Genomic DNA, 19,535 nt, shown 5'->3' with positions numbered 1-19,535 from the left:
TTCCATCGTGCGTTCCACTGTCATCACTTCCTGCAATGCCGCACACTGTATTGGTGTAATTTGCCATTTTAAAACAGAAGGAAATCTGCAATAGTTCAGCTATAAGTGAACATTTGTGGTTACCCACAATGCACTGCTACTAAATATGCAAATTACCCCTTTTACCACTTGGTAAGCCAAGCAAGCATTCAGAGCCGCTGGTGTAAAGCAAGCATATAACTTTTAATTTTACACAGCCATATCAAACCCACATGTAGACAGCCTGTTTCAGACTTTTGGTCCTCATCAGTACATAGCAGGGATTGATACAGCTGTATGAGATAGGGCTTGGACCAGTACAACAGAGTAACCAAGCAGCTCAGGGTGACCCAAACCACTCGGAATGTATAGGGGGATAAAAGGGACCAAAAAGACCTCCTACTAAAAAAAGCAAAGCTTGGTGTAATTTGCCTTCCTAAAACAGAAGGAAATATGCAATAATTCAGCTATAAGTGAACATTTGTGGTTACCCACAATGCACTGCTACTAAATATGCAAATAATTCCTTTTCACCCTTAGTAAGCCAAGCAAGCATCCAGAACCACTGGTGTATAGCAAGCCTATAGCTTTACATTTTACACAGCCATATCAAACCCATATGTGACAGCCTGTTTCAGACTTTTGGTGCTCATCTGTACATGGCAAGGATTGATATGGCTGTATGAGATAGGGTTTGGACCAGTACAACAGAGTACCGGTAACCAAGCAGCTCAGGGTGACCCAAACCACTCGGAATGTATAGGTGGATAAAAGGGACCAAAAAGACCTTCTACTAAAAAAATCAAAGCTTGGTGCAATTTGCCTTCTTAAAACAGAAGAAAATCTGCAATAATTCAGCTATAAGTGAACATATGTGATTACCCACAATGCACCACTACTAAATATGCAAATTATTCCTTTTCACCCTTGGAAAGTCAAGCAAGCCTAAAGTTTTACAAAGTCATATCAAACCCACATGTGACAGCCTATTTCAGCCGTTTGGTCCTCATCAGTACATAGCAGGGATTGATAAGGCTGTATGAGATAGGGCTTGGACCAGTACAACAGAGTAACCAAGCAGCTCAGGGTGACCTCCTACTAAAAACAGCAAAGCTTGGTTTAATTTTCCTATTTAAAACAGAAGGAAATATGCAATAATTCAGCTATAAGTGAACATTTGTGGTTACCCACAACGCACTGCTACTGAATATGCAAATTATCCCTCTTTGCCCTTGGTTTGATATGACACTACTTCTTCTTCTTGCTTGGACCAGCCCCTTCTTCTTGCTTGGACCAGCCCCTTCTTCTTGCTTGGACCGGCCCTGGGGGCAGGGTGCTACTTCTTCTTCTTGCTTGAAGGTTGAGGCACTTACTCTATTATATATATAGATTGTTTTTTAATTTTGTGTTTTTAAAAACATTGGGTACCTGCAAAGGTACTTTCCATGATGCAAATAATTCCTTTACTTCCCTGAAAGCAAGACATACAAGACTTTTAGTGTAGTTTAATTTTATTTACAGATATATTTAAATGAAAAAAAAAAGTAGTTTAACTTACCCGGGGCTTCTTGCATCCCCCTGGAGTCATCCTGTGCCAGGGCGTCCTTCCGAGATCCTCCAGTGAGCAGCGCCGACCTTATCAACACAGGCCAGTCGCGACTACTGCACATGCATGGCCCCCAAGCAGCACGAAGCCTGATCACACTCCCCTTGCCGGGAGTGTTCTGCATATGCACAGTAGCAATTTTCCTGTACTGCACATGTGCAGAACTCTGCCATGAGTGGGGATGCAGTGAGGAGGTGTGTGGCTGGCCAGCTTTGAAGGGGGCCCCACTGCTGCCCGGAGGGTCTCGGAAGGACGGCACAGGATGACTCCATACGGCTGCAAGAAGCCCCAGGTAAGATAAAATGCTTTTTTTTGCTCTTAAGATTTCCTTTAAGATACTCCTACAATGGGGCCCACCCCTCAAACACAATATTTGCTCTTTATTAGTCCTGTGCTGATAATATTCACTTCTATAGTTGATTCGAATAGTAGTGATCATTAACACACAGTTTCCCATCCCCTTCTTGCACCTCTGGCACTGTGGTTGTACTTGATTGGTTTTGGTTGTTATGTATAGAGTGCTTGAGGGGGCCCAATGCTAAACTTGCACCAGGGCCCACAGCTTCTTAGCTACGCCGCTGAATCTGCCAGAATCTGTTAAAAAGAACTGTGGATTGAGGGCTGGTGCACACCTGAAGAGCTTTTCTGAGCGCTTTGTGATTTTAAAAGCTCCTGCTAATGTTATCCTATGTGTGTGTGCGCACTGGAGTGATGTGATTTTGTAAAAATCCCCTATAGCATTGCATTAGAAAGAGCTTTTAACATCTCTAGTGTTTAAAAAGCTCTTGTGCTGTGCCCAGAGAGTCTTTTATACACACAAGTAAGCAAACTGAATTCATATTTGCCCCAAATCCTTGCTATTTATAGGTGGTATTTAGGAGTTCTCATTCATGTTCTAGACTTTTTGCTGCCTGAGGTAACCTTGTAACCTTGCCTGAGGATGCTCCCCCCCCCCCCTCCCCCCACACACACACAATTTGGAATGATTGACCAGCACCAGACAGTTTGCACCACACATCATAGCTGTGCTGCGACCCAAAAAGAAAATCACCCTCAGTATAGGTAGGTTGCCAGGTATAGGTGCCCCCTTTATAGGAAGCCAGGTATAGATGCCCCCAGTATAGGTTAGCCAGGTAGGAGTCCCCAGTATAGGTTAGCCAGGTAGGTTTCCCCAGTATAGGATAGTGAGATAGATTCCCCCAATATAACCAGCCTGCAACCCCCCCTCCCTCCCTGGCCAGCGCTGGTTTACCTTTTTGAAACAAGCGGTGGCCACCTCCTGCAGCAGAACATTCTCCCCGGGTCCCACTTGCCTGCTTCTAAACCTCTCAAATGATCAGTGGTGACCTGGCTGTGCCGCAGTGAAGAGGAGAACGGTTCCCATAGCATCGCGTATACCCGAAGGAAGTGCTTCCGATATACACGCTGCGATGGGAAACACTCTCCTAGAAGTCTAGAAGCAGGCAAGAGGGACCCAGCAAAGGAGGCGGCTGCCGCTTGTTTGCAGCGGCCGGGAGAAAGGAAGGTGGCGGGATGTCGCGTGATGCATGAATCTGCCTGAGGATGCTTGGGCGGCCCAGGCCTGCATTCATGGAACCTTCAGCACAATTAATCAGTCAAGTTTCTTCCTGCATGACTAATGCCTGGTACACAACACAATGACTAAAGTCTAGTACACACACTTCAATTTTGGCTAATTTTACCACCTCCGTTTAGTGTGAAGGACAACAGATATTGAATACTATGACCAGATTTTGTAGGTAAACTCTCATACTACATGGAGGTGGTAAATCAATCTGTGATTCGCCAATCAAAATTGGATGCGTGTGCCAGGCTTTATTTAGGGCCAAAGCACACTTTCACATATCCGTGCATTTTTCAGCAATGCAAAGTGTGCAAGTTTGCTTAGGCCAGTACAACATAGAGCAGGAACACCTGTATTGATGGAAAGGCAGTTAACTTGCTGCCTCCAATCTGACAGTTTTGGTTAAGGTCACTGTGAAGTGTATCTGTGAGCTTCTATGCTCAAAATCCAAGAAAGCATGTTCAAAAATGTTTGCCATTAGCTGTGTGTGTAACACTGAGACCGGTTAAACACTGCCAGCCAGCGTTAGCATTGTTGTGCAATGCCTTGATCGCATTGCACCGCAACACCAAAAAAACAGCCTCCGGGGATGTCTGTGTCAATGCCCGGTGATCTCCTTCTGGCTGACAGCCAAGCAGGAAGTGTGGCTCTCTAGCACAAACTTCCTGTGGCCAAATTAATAAATTGCCTGGAAGTGTACAGTATTGACAAAATCCTCTTCCGCGCATGCATGTCGCAATGCTAAATTTAAAAATATACACGTCACCATAGACTTACATGACTTCCGGTTCAATGCACATCGTCGCACAAGAAGCCCACCAACATAGGGATGTACTCGCGTCGGAGTTGCAGCAATTAGGCCAATTCCACCCCATTGTGTCAGGCTGAAAACCCCATAGACTTACACTGGCATAGCGTTGGCCTGCGGTAAAACGGCCCAATGCACCACGCCAGTGTGAAAGGGGCCTGAATTGGAGGGGTAGCTTTTTCTTCTCAACAAAACTGATTTAAATGACTTTTAAAATACATCTTTTGTTTCTTTTAAGTACTACTCTCAGGTGCCAATGAAATGCTGTCTACTCAAATGAACAGAAAAGCCACTTTAAAATCTGCATGTCTGCACAATAATCTAACTAAGTCCTTCACAATGGTGCATCCATCCATTGCCAAGCAGCTCTTTGTGGAAGAAAATCATAAGTTCATTTATTGTGCCGTGCCTAAAGTAGGCTGTTCAAACTGGAAGAGGATTCTGTTCCTGCTTAAAACTGATCTCAGCATCAATGGAGAATACATTGAACATGAAGCAGTCCACGAAGATGTGTTTTTCAAGAAACTGTCAGACTATCTGCCCGACCAGCAAAGGACCATGCTCACCACCTATACCAAAGTCATGTTTACCCGAAACCCATTACAAAGACTTGTCTCAGCCTACAGAGATAAATTCCTCCACTATACTGGTTTTTATTACGGCACCAAAATTGCAAACATTATTAAATCAAAGTTCAGAGGTCACATGAACTCAAGTGATCCTGTGTCTTTCAAAGAGTTTGTTCAGTTTATCACGAGTCAGAAGCCCGCACTCCTTGACGTGCACTGGAGACCCATGTACAACCTCTGTGATCCTTGTAATATTAACTATGATATACTGGGCAAGTTTGAAAGCCTCAAACAGGATTCGGACTACGTCCTTAAAGTTGTGGGTGCCCCATCTGGCCTCAAGTTCCCGGGAATTAAGAAGTACAATGAATCAAGAACAGATGCCAAGATAACTGCTGGATATTTCTCACAGCTGTCTTTAAATTTAATACAGCAATTGCTGGAACTGTACAAGTTGGACTTCACTCTGTTTGGATATACGTGAAAAGTTGTGAGTTGTTAAACATATATAAATCTCAGAGAACAGATTGGCTCATATGCAGTTACTTTGTTCTCCGCAGTTTTCTCCTAGTTGATATTTTTACACATTGTCAATAAGATACCTTTTAAACCACCAGTAATCGTGACAATGTTGAAAATAATTTTGATAGTACTTTTAAATCTACTTTTGGTATTTTTTCAATAGCAAAATGCTTAAAAGTTATTTTAAAAAGAAGTTGAAAATATTTCCTAGGCGAAAACTCAAGAGAAAAGTCAATTGCATATGGGTCATTGTGTCCAACATTGACATTTATGGGTCAAGAAGATCAATAAATTATTTATTGCATTTATTGGTGACTGCACTAGAATGTCAACTTATAATAATTTGCAGCATCAGTTTGTTTATGGACACATTGACTGCATAGGTTTATATGATGATGCTTAAGTGAAACTCCAGTCAAAGAATTAGTACAGTGAAATTATTTTTTTTATTATTTGAATTGTAATTGAAAGCAAAAAGGTTGACATCACCAAGGAGTCCTCAAGTTCTTTCAGCTGCAGTAACAAACCGCTGTTTCGGGCTGAATAGCTCTTTTGAAAGGGCTATACAGTCCGAAACAGTGGTCTGTTACTGCAGCTGATTTTACTATGCAATAAAAAAACTTGATGACTCCTTGGTGGTGCCAACCTTTTTGCTTTCAAGTGGACTTAGGGTACCCCCTGGGACACAGGGGTTGAGGTTGTGGTACACCTTTTTACTACTTGTGGTGGTCTGCTTCCTGCTTCCTTCAATTGTCTAATATTTTAATTTTATTCACCAACTGTTGTCCACAATCTGCTGGACCAATTTACCATCCCTACCTGTAATAACGTGTGGCCACCAGTCTCCCCTGTTTTCGTTCACTATGTGATCCTGAGCCTCTCCTCCCATGCAGAGTAGTACTGCACCTTACTTCCTCTGGCAGGTGTAAGTAGTCACTGTGTGTAAGTAGTCACTGAATATGCAGAAGACCAGGAATGAAGCAAGGGAGAATGAGTAGCAAAAGCAGATCCAGAGCTGGAGCAGTTAAGACACTTACTGCACCTCTTTACTAATCTATATGTGGGGAGGGAGACAAAAGCTACTGGGGGCAGACAGGAGAAGGGGCCCTGAGGGAGGGAACTCATCTTTAAGTGAACAAGTAAGGTTTAGTTTTAAGGAGGCAAGGCAAGAAGGAAAAATATTTAGCATTAGAGTTGTCTCGAACCTCCGATTTTAGGTTTACGAACATCCCAGGGAAAAATCTGGATTTGACCCACAGCAGGCTTTCTGCGTCTTCTGATTGGCTTAAAATTACCGCATATCGGATAATGCAGATTTTCTGCATTTTACATTACAGTAAAAATCCGCAGACTTTAGTGGTTAATAGCAAAGCCCCCGTAAGTCCTATAAACGCCAAATTTTCAGGGTGTATTAAACAGAATCTTGTGAATAAGATGCAAAAAACATTGATGTTAAAGTTGGGGGATATTTCCACGATTTTCGTCGGAAATCCGCATCGGAATGCGGAAATTGGTAGCGGAAAGCAGAATCGATAGCAGTAGTGGTAATTGGCAATGGCGGAATGCGGATTTACCGGGGAATCGGAAATTGGCATTTCCGACCATCCCTAATGTACACGCACCAGAAAACTTATTATAGCAGCCGCTGCTAGCAGTGGCCTTAAAAATTCAGAAATCCGCCTAGAGTCCTGGACCTTGTTGGTGGTGGCGGAGAAGGCAGTCAAGAAGCCTGCAGGCAGAGATGTTGTGTGGGGATCGACTTAGTCTTGGGGCAGGCAGTCACACGGCGTGCAGGCAGAGATGCTGTGTGTGGGGACTGACTTAGTCTTCGGGCGGGCAGTAGCCCTCCGGGATCCATGCCTCATTTATTTTGATAAAGGTCAGGTACTAAACACTTTTTTTGACTTAGGCGACTTCTCTTCTCAGTGACAATGCCTCCAGCTGCGCTGAAGGTCTTTCTGACAGGATGCTTGAGGCAGGGCAAGACAGAAGTTGGATGACAAATTGTGACAGCTCTGGCCACAGGTCAAGCCTGCACACCCAGTAGTCTAGGGGTTCATCGCTGTTCATAGTGTCTACATCCAGACTTAAGGCCAGGTAGTCAGCTACCTGCCGGTCGAGGCATTGGTGGAGGGTGGATCCGGTAGAGCTAAGGTGAGGCGTTGGACTAAAGAATGTCCGCATGTCCGACATCACCATGAGATCGCTGGAGTGTCCTGTCCTTGCCTGCGTGGACATGGGAGAAGGATTACTGACAGTGGTACCTTTATTCTGTTGTGCTGTGACATCACCCGTAAACGCATTGTAAAAACGCATTGTAAAGCATAGTTGCCAGCTTGTTCTGCAAGTGCTGCATCCTTTCTGCCTTCAGGTGAGTTGGTAACATCTCCGCCACTTTGTGCTTATACCGAGGGTCTAGTAGCGTGGCCACCCAGTACAGCTCATTCTCCTTGAGTTTTTTTATACGGGGGTCCCTCAACAGGCTGGACAGCATGAAAGATGCCATCCGCACAAATTTGGATGCAGACGTACTATCTATCTCCTCTTGCTCTTCCTCAGGGATGTCAGGTAAGTTCTCCTCCTCCCCCCCAGCCATGAAGAATACCACAGGAACATTGAGCAGCACAAGCTCCCTGCGACGCCAGCTGCGGTTGTTCTTCTGCCTCCTCCTCCAAAAAAAAAACACCTTCCTCATCATCTGACTTCTCTTCCCCTGTAACTGTCCCTGTTCACGATCCTCCATAGCTTGATCCACCACTCTACGCACGGCACACTCCAGGAAGAAAGCATATGGGATCAAGTCGCTGATGGCGCCTTCACTGTGACTCACCATGTTTGTCACCTCCTCAAATGGCCGCATGAGCCTGCAGGCATTTTGCATGAGTGTCCAGTACTTCGGCCAGAACATCCCAATCTCCCCAGAGCATGTCCTTTAACTGTAGTTGTAGAGATAATGGTTGACGGCTTTCTCCTGTTATAGCAGGCGGTTAAACATCAGGGGCCATATGCAATTCTCTTTTTTCACCTGAGTTTTCTCCTAAGAGATAATTTTTCATTATCAATTTAAAATAACTTTCTAGCACTTTTCAACTTAAAAAGTACCAAAAAGTTGGTGAAAAACTACTATCAAAATTATTTTGAGTATTTTCTTGATATCTGGTGGCTTAAAAAGCATTCTTTTAACAAGTTTAAAAATATCACCTAGGAGAAAACTCAGGAGAAAAAGTTAATTGCATATCGGTCCAGGAGTGTTGAATTCCAGCCAGTCGGGCTATCGCAAATCAAGCACCTCACCGGCAAGTTGTTTCTCCGTTGAATATCGGCCAAGCGTGCCATGGCCGTATAAGGCCGCCTGAAATGCCCACACACCTTCCTGGACTGCTTCAGGACGTCCTGTAAGCCTGGGTACTTACACACAAATCTCTGAATTATTAGATTCAGCACATGTGCCATGCAGGGTACATGTGTCAACTTTCCAAAATTCAAAGCCAAAATGAGATTGCTGCCATTGTCACACACCACGTTGCCGATCTCCAATTGGTGCGGGGTCAGCCACTGATCCACCTGTTTGTTCAGAGCAGCCAGGATAGCTGCTCCAGTGTAACTCTCCGCTTTGAGGCAAGATATGTCTAAGAAGACACCGTCATACCTGGCATGCAGCATAGGCCCTGGGGAGATGGGGCTGTGTAGCTGGAGAGGAGATCGCAGCACCAGTAGAGTTGTACTGCCACTCAGCCAAGGAGGAGGAGTAGGATGACAGCGAAGAGGATTTAGCAGGAGGAGTAAGAGGAGAAGAAGAGGAGGTGGTAGCAGGAGGCCTGCAAGCCATGGAGATGTCACAACTAGGTCCGCTGCACAGCCACGTACTCCTTGATTGCCAGCGGTCACCAGGTTGACCCAATGGGCTGTGTAAGTAATGTACCTGCCCTGACCGTGCTTGGCAGACCAGGCATCCGTGATCAGATGGACCCTTGACCCAACGCAAGCGAACAGTTCCGCCAAGCCAGCTGTCAGACGCCAGGCAAGGGTTGACTGGCAGGCATTGTCTTCTTCCGCTCAAAGATTCCCCTCACGGAAACCTGGCTGCTGTGTGTAGAGGAGCAGGAACTGCTCAAGGTGAGAGGCAGAGTGGAGGAGGGTGGCTGTGATTGTGAAGGTACAAGGGAGAAAGCGGTTAAGATGATGCACCTGAAGGAGGAAGAGGAGAAGGAGCGTGGATTTGCTTTTGTGTCCTGCTTTTTCTCAGGTGGTCTTCCCATTGCAGTTTATGCCTTTTTTACATTTGCCTTTGTAAGGCAGTTGTCCCTACGCGGGTGTTGGCCTTTCCACAGCTCAATTTTTGGCGGCAGAGAGTACAGATGGCTTTGCTCTGATCTGACACCCCAAAAAATTTCCACACCGCTGAGCCCAGGGGTGATGGCACTATGGTGGCGTCCGCAGCTGACGTTGAAGGGCACGTTGGCTGGCTGTCCATAGGTGGCGATACATGGCGCTGGACACTGCCACCAGCTGTTTCTGACAACGAGCTCCCTGTGCTTCTTTCAGGAACTCGTCTCCTCCTACACCTCTCTGACTCCCCCTCTGAACTGTCCCCCTGTTCATCTCCTCTATTGGGAACCCACGTGAGATCCGTATCATCATAATCATCATCATCATAATCAACCTCCTCAGCTTCGCTTGCATCAGATACCTCTAAAACTGCACCAACAGCAGGTACTTCATCATCCTCCTCCTCACACCTTATGTCCATAGTGTCGTCTAACTCAGACATATGAGGTGGTGTAACTTTCTTAGCACCTTCATCTTTTGTAGTGAATGTGGTGCTTGGAGTAGCGCTGGTGGCTGCGGAAGATGAGGTGTTCTGTGTTAAATAGTTGATGGGATGTGCCTTCTTCTGAGCACTATACTTTGGTCCAGGGCCACACGAAATCACGTCAGCATGACCTCGAACAGACCTGCCAGGTGGCCTGCCTCTGGGTCTGCCTCTGTCTGTTGTTTTGTCCATATTGTGGGGGATGAAGTGAAAGGTATGCACTGACTTGACTTATACAATGTGCAGACACAGGTGCAGTGAAAGGTATGCAGTGACTGGTATTACAATACAATGTGCAGCTGTCACACAGGTGCAGTTAACAGGTATGCACGGACTGGTATATAAAAAAGCGTGTGGTCACACAGATGCAGTGAACAGGTATGCAGTGACTGGTATTACAAATGTGCAGCTGTCACACACACACAGGTGCAGTGGACAGTTATTCAGTAACTGGTATATAATATAACACTGAGTGCGGTCACGTAGGTGCACTGAACAGGTATGCAGTGACTGGTATCAATATAATGTGCAGCTGTCACACACACAGGTACCGTGAACAGGTGCAGTGACTGGTATATAACACTGCGTGCGGTCACGTAGGTAGGTGCACTGAACAGGTATGCAGGGATTGGTATTACAAATGTGCAGCTGTCTCACACACACAGGTACCGTGAAAAGGTGCAGTGACTGGTATATAACACTGCGTGCGGTCACGTAGGTAGGTGCACTGAACAGGTATGCAGGGATTGGAATTTCAAATGTGCAGCTGTCACACACACAGGTACCGTGAACAGGTGCAGTGACTGGTGTATAACACTGCGTGCGGTCACGTAGGTAGGTGCACTGAACAGGTATGCAGGGATTGGTATTTCAAATGTATAGCTGTCACACACACAGATGCCGTGAACAGGTGCAGTGACTGATGGTATATAACACTGCTCTCACGTAGGTACGTGCACTACTGAACATGTATGCAGGGATTAGTATTACAAACGTGCAGTTGTCACACACACATGTACCGTGAACAGGTACAGTGACTGGTATATAACACTGCGTGCGCTCACGTAGGTAGGTGCACTGAACAGGTATGCAGGAATTGGTATTACAAATGTGCAGCTGTCACACGCACAGGTACCATGATTAGGTAGTCACTGAATGTGCTTGGCCTGGCAGTGGCACAGTAGGAATTACCAAGAGGCCAAGGGCCAGCTGCGACTGACTGACAGGGCTGTATATGCAACAAATCTCTGTGGGGCACACAAAAAAAAAATTGATCACAAGAACAACATTAGCTCTCAAAAGAGCTGTTGAGGGGTGCTTTTTAGCAATAAGTATCAGCAAGGAGCAAGCTAACAAGCCTAACAAGAGCCTAACTAAGCTTTCCCTAATGTCTCTCCCTTCTCTAATTACTGCAGCCACACGAGTGAGTGAAAAGGCTAACACTTCCTGCCTTTTATAAGGGTGGGGGGCTCCAGGAGGGAGTGCAGCTTGATTGGCTACCTTGTGTCTGCTGACTGTGATATAGAGGGTCAAAGTTGACCCTAATGATGTAGTATAGGGGGCGGGTCGAACTCACATATAGTTCGCGGTTCAGGAATACACTTGGAGTCCTGGACCCTGTTGGTGGTGGCGGAGAAGGCAGTCAAGCGGCCTGCAGGCAGAGATGCTGTGTGGGGACTAGGGACCGACTTAGTCTTGGGCAGTCATGCTCGAATGTACCCAAATTCGATTCGAGTACATTTGAATTCGGGTCAGGGTCAAATTCAGATTCGGCCGTGATCACAACCATAGAATTCGGTTTGAATTCGAATTCGATTCGTGATCGGTAATTGTGGGCCATTAATACATTTATCTTTTGTAGAGAATCATATTTATTTTTTTATTTTATTTATATTCCATTAATTAACTATATAGCACTGACATCTTCCACACCAGTTTACAGAGTATATAGTTATAATGCTAAACTGTGCTTTAGAGGGGCTTACAATCTAATCCCTATTATAGTAGTCTGTACCTAAAATAGTCTAAGGACAATTTTTGGGAGAAGGCAGTTAACGTAATGGTATGTTAATGGACTGTCAGAGGAAAGTTGAATGCCCAGGGGAAATCCATGCAAACATGGGGAGAATATACAAACATCCTGTAGATAGTGTCTGTATCTGCAGTGTACTGTAAATGATCTTTGCTAACCATTTATTGTTTCAAAAAATAATATAAAACATAAAACACAGGTGGGATATATGTATTAAAATCATTAAACAACAATAAAATTTTGAATTAAAAAAATTAGTTCACATATATTCTATTGTTACATTTTCTACATAATATTGCATATTTTTTGGTATACCCTACTTACAATTAGACTCTGTTCTGGGAGGTTGTTTTTAAGTTGGGTCATTCGTAATGCATACTGGTACATGTGGATACAAGATATAATTTCTAACAACTCCGGATTGGGATATACAGTATAGACAATGTTTTTTGTTGTTTTTTTTTTCACTATTAAATTTTATTTAGCAAAACCAAGCTAAAATACAAACATTTGAGACAGTACATAAAGTATCAGTGAAGATAAAGCATACAAAATAGGATGCAGCTAGCACTTTGATATACTTATAGTCTGTTAAGACAAGGCAGTAAGGCGAAAGTGGATCATAACACAATCAAGATTCAGAACACAGTGAAGCTGTAACCAAAATGGAGTATCTCAAGTGCCTTGCTATGGCTTATATAACTGACCAGTGTACAGTATTATGTCTATCTATGCATTTCCCATGTGCCGTCACGCGAGACAAAGAGTAAGAGGTAGGGAGGGAGGAAGGAAAGAAAAAAGAAAAAAAGAAAAGGAGTGAGATGGAAGATCAGAAGAGATTATTGAGACATCAGCTCCTTATAGTCATCTGAGCATTGGAACTCTGTCCACACCGACCAGGTAATGGCATATTGATCAGACCGATCTGTTGAAAGAAGGATCAATCTTTCCATGGTATCAATTGTGTCAACCTTCTGTAACCAGGCTTTAATAGATGGGGGGTTCTGGGATTTCCAGTGTAAAGGAATAAGGGCTCTCGCCGCATTCACCAGGTGTATCGTCAGGGATTTTTTGTAGCTTTTGACTGGAGTACTTGTGTCATGCAACAGAAAGAAGCTTGGGCTGAAGACCAGAGTCAAACAAGTGATCTTTTCTATTAGTTTATGAATAGACTCCCATAAGTTAATCAGGGAGGGACAGGACCAGAACACATGAAGTATGTCTGCATTTTGATTTCCACATCTCCAGCACGAATCTGAGACAGATGGAAAGAATGTATGCAGGAGATTAGGGGTCCTGTACCACCTGGTCAAGATCTTGTATCCTGTCTCCTGTGTTGAGACATTTAATGAACCTTTGTGATTAAAAATAAAGATATTTTGCCATTGATCATTGCTCAGGGTCAAACCCAAATCCCTCTCCCACTTCTCTTGGAATCTCAGCTTGTCAGGGCAGGATGTCATCAGCAAAATTTGATATATTTGTGAAATCAGATGGTCATGTGGAGCTTCAGATAAGATCAAATTTTCGAAGGGCGATAAAGATTTTAACCAATCAAATTTACCCTTCAAGGAGTTAATGTATGAACGTATATGGAAATACTGCCAGAAGGTAAGTTTTTTGTCTTCCCGAAGTGTTTGCATTTCAACCATACTTTTAACATGTCAATTTGCAATGAAGTCTAAAACCCTCGGACAGCTGCCTTTTTGCCACTTTTGTAGGAATGATATATTGGCTGCTGATAAAAAATTAGGATTTGATATTAATGGGGTGAGCATATTTTTGATCGAAGTGGAAAGTAAAGGATTATTCCAAGATTTAATCACCTGGCTCGGGGTGTCAGCCCAACCCAGGGTAGAAGCCGAGCAGATAGCAATTTCCTGTTCAATGAGAACCCATTTTTGGGGGGTCATAGCGTTTGCCCATTCCACCACTCTGGAGAGTATGGAGGCAAGGTGATATTTAAACAGATCTGGGAGACTCATACGCCCCAAGTCTTTGGGAAGGGACAGAACAGTGCGTCTAATACGGGGGGGGGGTTGTGGCCCCAAATAAATTTGTCAATTTGCGTGCGCAAAAAGGAGGCAGGAAGCATAATTGGTAAACACTGGCTGATGCATAAGAGACGGGGTAATAAGTTCATTTTGACTGATGCCATTCTGCCAAACCAAGACAGGTGAGGTTTCTGGCCCCAAGACAGAAAGTCTGTCTTAAGGACTTCTCCAATCCATGCGAAATTTGCTTCAAATAATTTATGGAGGTCATTTGTAATATCTATCCCCAAATATCTCAGTGATTTCTCGGCCCAGAGGAAGGCAAATGAGGAGCGGCACTTTTGAACTGTCCCATTATCTAAGGATATGTTGAGGGCCTGGGATTTATGGAAATTTATACGCAAGTTTGAGATTGCCCCAAATTCCTCAAATCTCTTAGTCAGTCGAGGCAGAGAGATATAAGGATCCTTAAGATAAAAAAATAAGTCATCTGCGAAAGCTGCTACGCCATGATAAGTTTCACCAATACACAAACCACAAATTGTCTCTGATTGCATTCAGGAAGGGCTCCAAGGTAAGTATATAAATCAGAGGGGAAAGGGGACACCCCTGTCTGGTTCCATTGGTGATTGTTAGGGGAGCGGATAGCACCCCATTTGCCTTCACTCTGGCCGAGGGATTTGAATATAAGAGACCGATCCATCCCTCCATTGCCGAACCTATGTTAAGGCGTGACAGGTTGGCGCGGATGTAATCCCACGCCACCCTGTCAAAGGCCTTTTCTGTGTCTGTGGACAGTATGAAGGTCCCTTTGGCTGATTTTTTAGCATATGAGATAACATCTATTGTCCTTGTGACGTTATCTTTTGATTCTCGTCCTGGAACGAATCCAGCTTGGTCAAGATTAATGTGCTTAGGAATGTGTGGTAATAGTCTATTTACCAATATTTTTGCTAAGAGTTTGGCGTCTAAATTTAGGAGCGAGATCGGGCGGTAATTAGAGCAGTTTTGGGTGTCTTTACCTTGCTTAGGAATCACGGCAATATGAGCTTCCAGAAATTGTCTGGACGGATGAACATTTGGCGAGAGAGTATTAAATGCTGCAACAAAAGCAGGGGCAAGGATAACACTAAAGGACTTATAGTACTGAGAGGTGAAACCGTCTGCGGTCTTCCCTGGTTCAAGGGCTTTAATTGCAATCAGGAGTTCGTCTGTTGATAACGGCGCTTCTTTTTTGTTGTTTTTAATGTGCTTTAACTACCTCATGCCATGGGCTGAAGGGTTCAAATGCAAATGCACATGCTACTGCGGCAAATGTGCACATGCACTTTAGCGTAATAGTTGTACTAAAGATGCACAAAAAGGATGTTTATAAAAGTTCATTTTGCGGGAAGTGGTTAAACAACTTACAACAGTTTATACAATACATGCAATAACAAAAATATTTAAAAACTAAAACAGTGCAGTATGGTTTTTGTACATGAGGAACATTGTGTATATGAGAGGTTTCAAACTCAAGAGTTTAACAGTGGGAGATCATCTGCAATGGCGTGGCAATATTTCCCAAGGGTTTATAGTGACTGGAAAGGGGGGGGGGGCGGGAGCATGATAAAGTAGGTACAGGGCCAGATTTGTACTTTTTACCGCCCAAGGCCCACTATCACCAGCTGCCCCCTGACAACAGTATCCTAAACTCCCCCCTCCATCATCCCAACACGGCAGGGTTCAGATTGTAGGCACCGCTGAGGACAATTAGTGAAGTGATGGCTGGGATAAAATTATAAGATCCTCTGAGGACAGTTAGTGACAGGATGGCAGGGATTAGATTGTAAGCTCCTTGGCACATTCAGTCAGAGACAGGCAGCTCGGACATCCCTGTAACTGCCCTCTGCTGCCCCTTCGTCCCCTGATTGCCAGATCTGGCTGTTGGTAGCCACCCACCGCTATGTGCAAACTCTGTGTAGCAGGACGAATGTTCAGCAGGCTAACTGCTACTACCATCCTTCTGCCTACAACCCGCCCCTTGCTTTCCTGGTGCCCTAGGCCATGGCCTATGCGGCCTTGCCTGAAATCCGGCCATGAGTAGGTATGTGGTGTGGTGGTGGTAAAGGGGTACAATAGGGAGGGCAGGAGTGGCGAGAGGGGAAGCCAGGGTAGAATACATATCTTTGCAATGCAAAATGAGAGAGAGGCAGAATATGTGTGCATTTCCTAAATCGTCTAGGTACAACATAATTCTTTATAGTCTTTGGAAATCTTCAGTGTTTTTGCAGAATTCTCTTGATTGTAGCATGTTCGGAACCAAATTTTTAGTTAAAATATGGCGTTTGAAGATTTAGATTCTGTATGTTGTGTAGTAGCTAGGAGTGCTCCATAATGGACATTCTGGGCCTACTGTACGGATAATAAAATAAAAAGTTTAGAAAAAAAAATTCTCTTCACATTTTTCCTAGAGGTATCCAATTGTTTTTCAAAGTCCACTGAGGTACAACAATTTCTCTGCAATCTTCTGAATTGACCATATAGGATATTTATCTTCCATGGTTTAAAATAGGAGCTGTGAATGTCAAAATAATTATTAACATATATTTTTTTTTAAGTCTATAATTAGTGTCAATCTTCGGGGTTGCTTGTAGTGGACTATATCCAGCAATTTCATAGTATATTAAACTAGGCCTAACGCCCGATTAAAAACGAGCGCTAGGCTGTGTCCAGGACATCCGCACTGCCTCTCTCCCTCTACCTCATTAGTGCACACACCGGGCGCGCACACGCCCATGCACGCCACGCACACACACACCCGCCCCCCTTCTGGGCCTGTCCTTCCATGCTCTCAAGAGCCGCGCTTCATTCCCCCAGGGCAGTGTCTCTGCGTCCCTGCACATGCGCACAATGGAAAAAAACACATACACACAGGGCCATGAAAAGCAGAGACACTTGCCTATTATTATATAGGATGATACAGGTTACTATTGCAAATTAGATAGAGATCCCTCCCCCATTTAAAAAATAAACCGATATTTTGATTGCTATAGGCAATGGAGAATATCAGCAGGTTGTTTTATCAGAAGAAGAAAGGGACTTTTTAAATATTGTAAAGCCCCATATTGTTTACTTTTGCTACCTCCCAAATTTACACAATCTCCAACAAAACTCCCTGTTAGACCAATCATTTGTGGAATTGAGTTTCTAAGGAACAGTTTATCTGATTTGATAGACTTCTATATACTGAAATATGCTTATGTTGCTCTTAAAGGTTCATCTGACCTGTACTTACTACGTGCGCAGTATGTACACTATGGCACCTGGTGTTCCGGCTACGTCTTCCCGAGGGAGTGCGCACTTACTCCTGGGGACTTACTGCATCGACCCAGCCGACCAGTGCTATACAACGGGGCCATTTACAGATGACTGGAGGGAGACACCGGGCCATGGGAAGTGCGGTAGGTCTACGCGCACCTCCCTCCGCACACAAAGAGAGTGTGCATTAACGATTATATTTAGGAATAAGGTATTCTTAAAGAAACTCCATACACCAGTATCAGCTACTCATAGACATCACTTAAAAATAAGGCTACCGGTATATTTGGATCACTACAGATGTGGCATCATATGTATGAGAGGTCTTCAAACAAGATTCCCCTATGTCTATACCACAAAAAGAATTACGTTAGATAGCATAATTTTAAAATCAATGTTATTTTTAAATTTGATAATTAAAATATATCTACAGCAGCAAGAAACAGCTATGTGGAGGAATTTTTCCTGTCCTTTGCCAATCTGATCACGGGCAAGTTGGAGAAACAATTTGTAGCCCTGATAACTCCTTTTTTAAAGTGTATCAAAGACAGGGGGATATCAAAAATGTATACATACCTGGGGCTTCCTCCAGCCCCCTATGGTCAGGTTTCCTATAATAACATTTTATTTTTATTTATGTATTTTACAAAATATTTGTAAGCTCTGGATACCATTATCACACCATCCTTGAATTATAAGTGTACTCATTTTTTAAATTCACAAAAGTTATTTCTCATTTTTTGCTGTTCCTGGTTGAACTTGGTTGGATATCTTTTTTTCAACCAAAGTCTTTGTAGCTATGTAACTGTATTACTTACCAATGAATCGCCCCGCATTGCAGTTTCATGTCCCACTAGATGTCCCCATGTACCAATTTATATACCTAGGATTTCACACACCTACTCCATTTCTCATTTACTTCATATATTTGGTCATTTTTTAAATTGCATGATCATTTTTATATTGCATGACCATTCGTATCCTCTTGTTGCATTTTGCCTATATTCCACTTAGCACTTTACTGTATAATGTTTTACCTCAGACGTTGTATTGCTTACTCCAGTTGTCTACTACCAATGTATCATGGGTTACATAATTGTTTTTTCACCCCCTGCCGTCAGATCAACCAATATAAATACTAATGCCAGTACTATGGCTGTCCGCTGGATGACAGCAGCATACAGAAACTAGTTCACAACAATACAATATACCAGCAAACCGTGATTAATATGTTTTTATATCACTTTAGTACCATACTGTGAAGTACATGTAAGGGCTATACATCATGTAGTAAAAACACCTTGCGAGGTGTTTACTTTATTCAGTTTCTGTTAATTTATTTTTCTTCCCTCTACAGCCCAAAGGAGGGTCACGCTCCCCGCCCTTATCTTTTCCCACATCCAAGATGGCCGATGGAAACCTTGGCACACGCGCAATACATGCGCGTGATGTCAAGGCAGTAACCTCCGCTGATACCCGGATGTTCCCTCGTCCCCTGCCCACAGTGCGACGTAAGAGTTGCACGCTTCAGCCCTTAACTATAGTCATAGGTTCAACGTTAAAGTCGCACCTAGATAGCGACCATAAAAAATTACCATAAAAAATCATTACCCACTCCCTTTGATTGACGATCTGTTTTCCCAAATTACTGATGCAGGCATCTTCTCTAAGCTAGATCTGAGAGGGGCATACAACCTGAGGGAGGGTGACGAATGGAAGACAGCCTTTAACACGCCCGACGGGCACTACGAGTACCTGGTCATGCCCTTCGGGCTGTGTAATGTGCCTGCCGTCTTCCAGGAGTTTGTTAATGAGATATTCAGAGAGGTTGTGGGGCGTTTTGTTCTAGTCTACCTCTACGACATTTTAATTCACTCACGAAATTTGTCTGAACACAGGAAACATGTGAAATTTGTTTTGGAAAAACTCAGACAGAACTACCTGTATGCTAAACTCGAAAAATGCCTTTTCGAGGTGTCTGAAGTTCCTTTTTTGGGATATGTTATCTCTATTTCTGGGCTCTCCATGGATCCCAAGAAGGTGTCTGCCGTTTTGGAGTGGCCACAGCCCGCAGGGCTGAATGCACTCCAAAGGTTTCTAGGTTTCGCCAACTACTATAGAAAATTTATTAAAGGATTCACATCTGTGATGTCACCTCTCACTGACCTTACCAAAAAAGGGGCGGACACTTACAACTGGGCTGAAGAAGCGCATTCTGCCTTCTCATCTTTGAAAAGTATGTTTTGCACCGCCCCTATTTTGCGACATGTGGATGTCACTTACCCTTT

At 43.9% G+C, this 19,535-nt stretch overlaps 1 protein-coding gene across 3 annotated transcripts in view; it reads left to right on the top strand.

Annotated features, from left to right (window-relative positions):
* Positions 1-19,535, top strand: part of LOC137531907 (carbohydrate sulfotransferase 8-like) — a 121,535-nt gene that overhangs the window by 30,779 nt on the left and 71,221 nt on the right. For 2 of the 3 annotated variants that reach the window (XM_068251921.1, XM_068251923.1), the window contains one exon: positions 4,256-5,229. The exons of the other annotated variant lie outside the window; for it this stretch is intronic. In XM_068251921.1, coding sequence (XP_068108022.1) covers positions 4,256-5,070 — 815 coding nt within the window. In that variant the 3' untranslated portion in view covers positions 5,071-5,229. Of the gene's footprint in view, positions 1-4,255; positions 5,230-19,535 lie in introns of those variants that run through there. 3 annotated transcript variants of the gene reach the window in all.

Source organism: Hyperolius riggenbachi, chromosome 9, assembly GCF_040937935.1.
Source record: "Hyperolius riggenbachi isolate aHypRig1 chromosome 9, aHypRig1.pri, whole genome shotgun sequence".
In the NCBI taxonomy this organism is placed as follows: domain Eukaryota; kingdom Metazoa; phylum Chordata; class Amphibia; order Anura; family Hyperoliidae; genus Hyperolius; species Hyperolius riggenbachi.
This window is presented reverse-complemented; position numbering and strand designations above follow the sequence as displayed.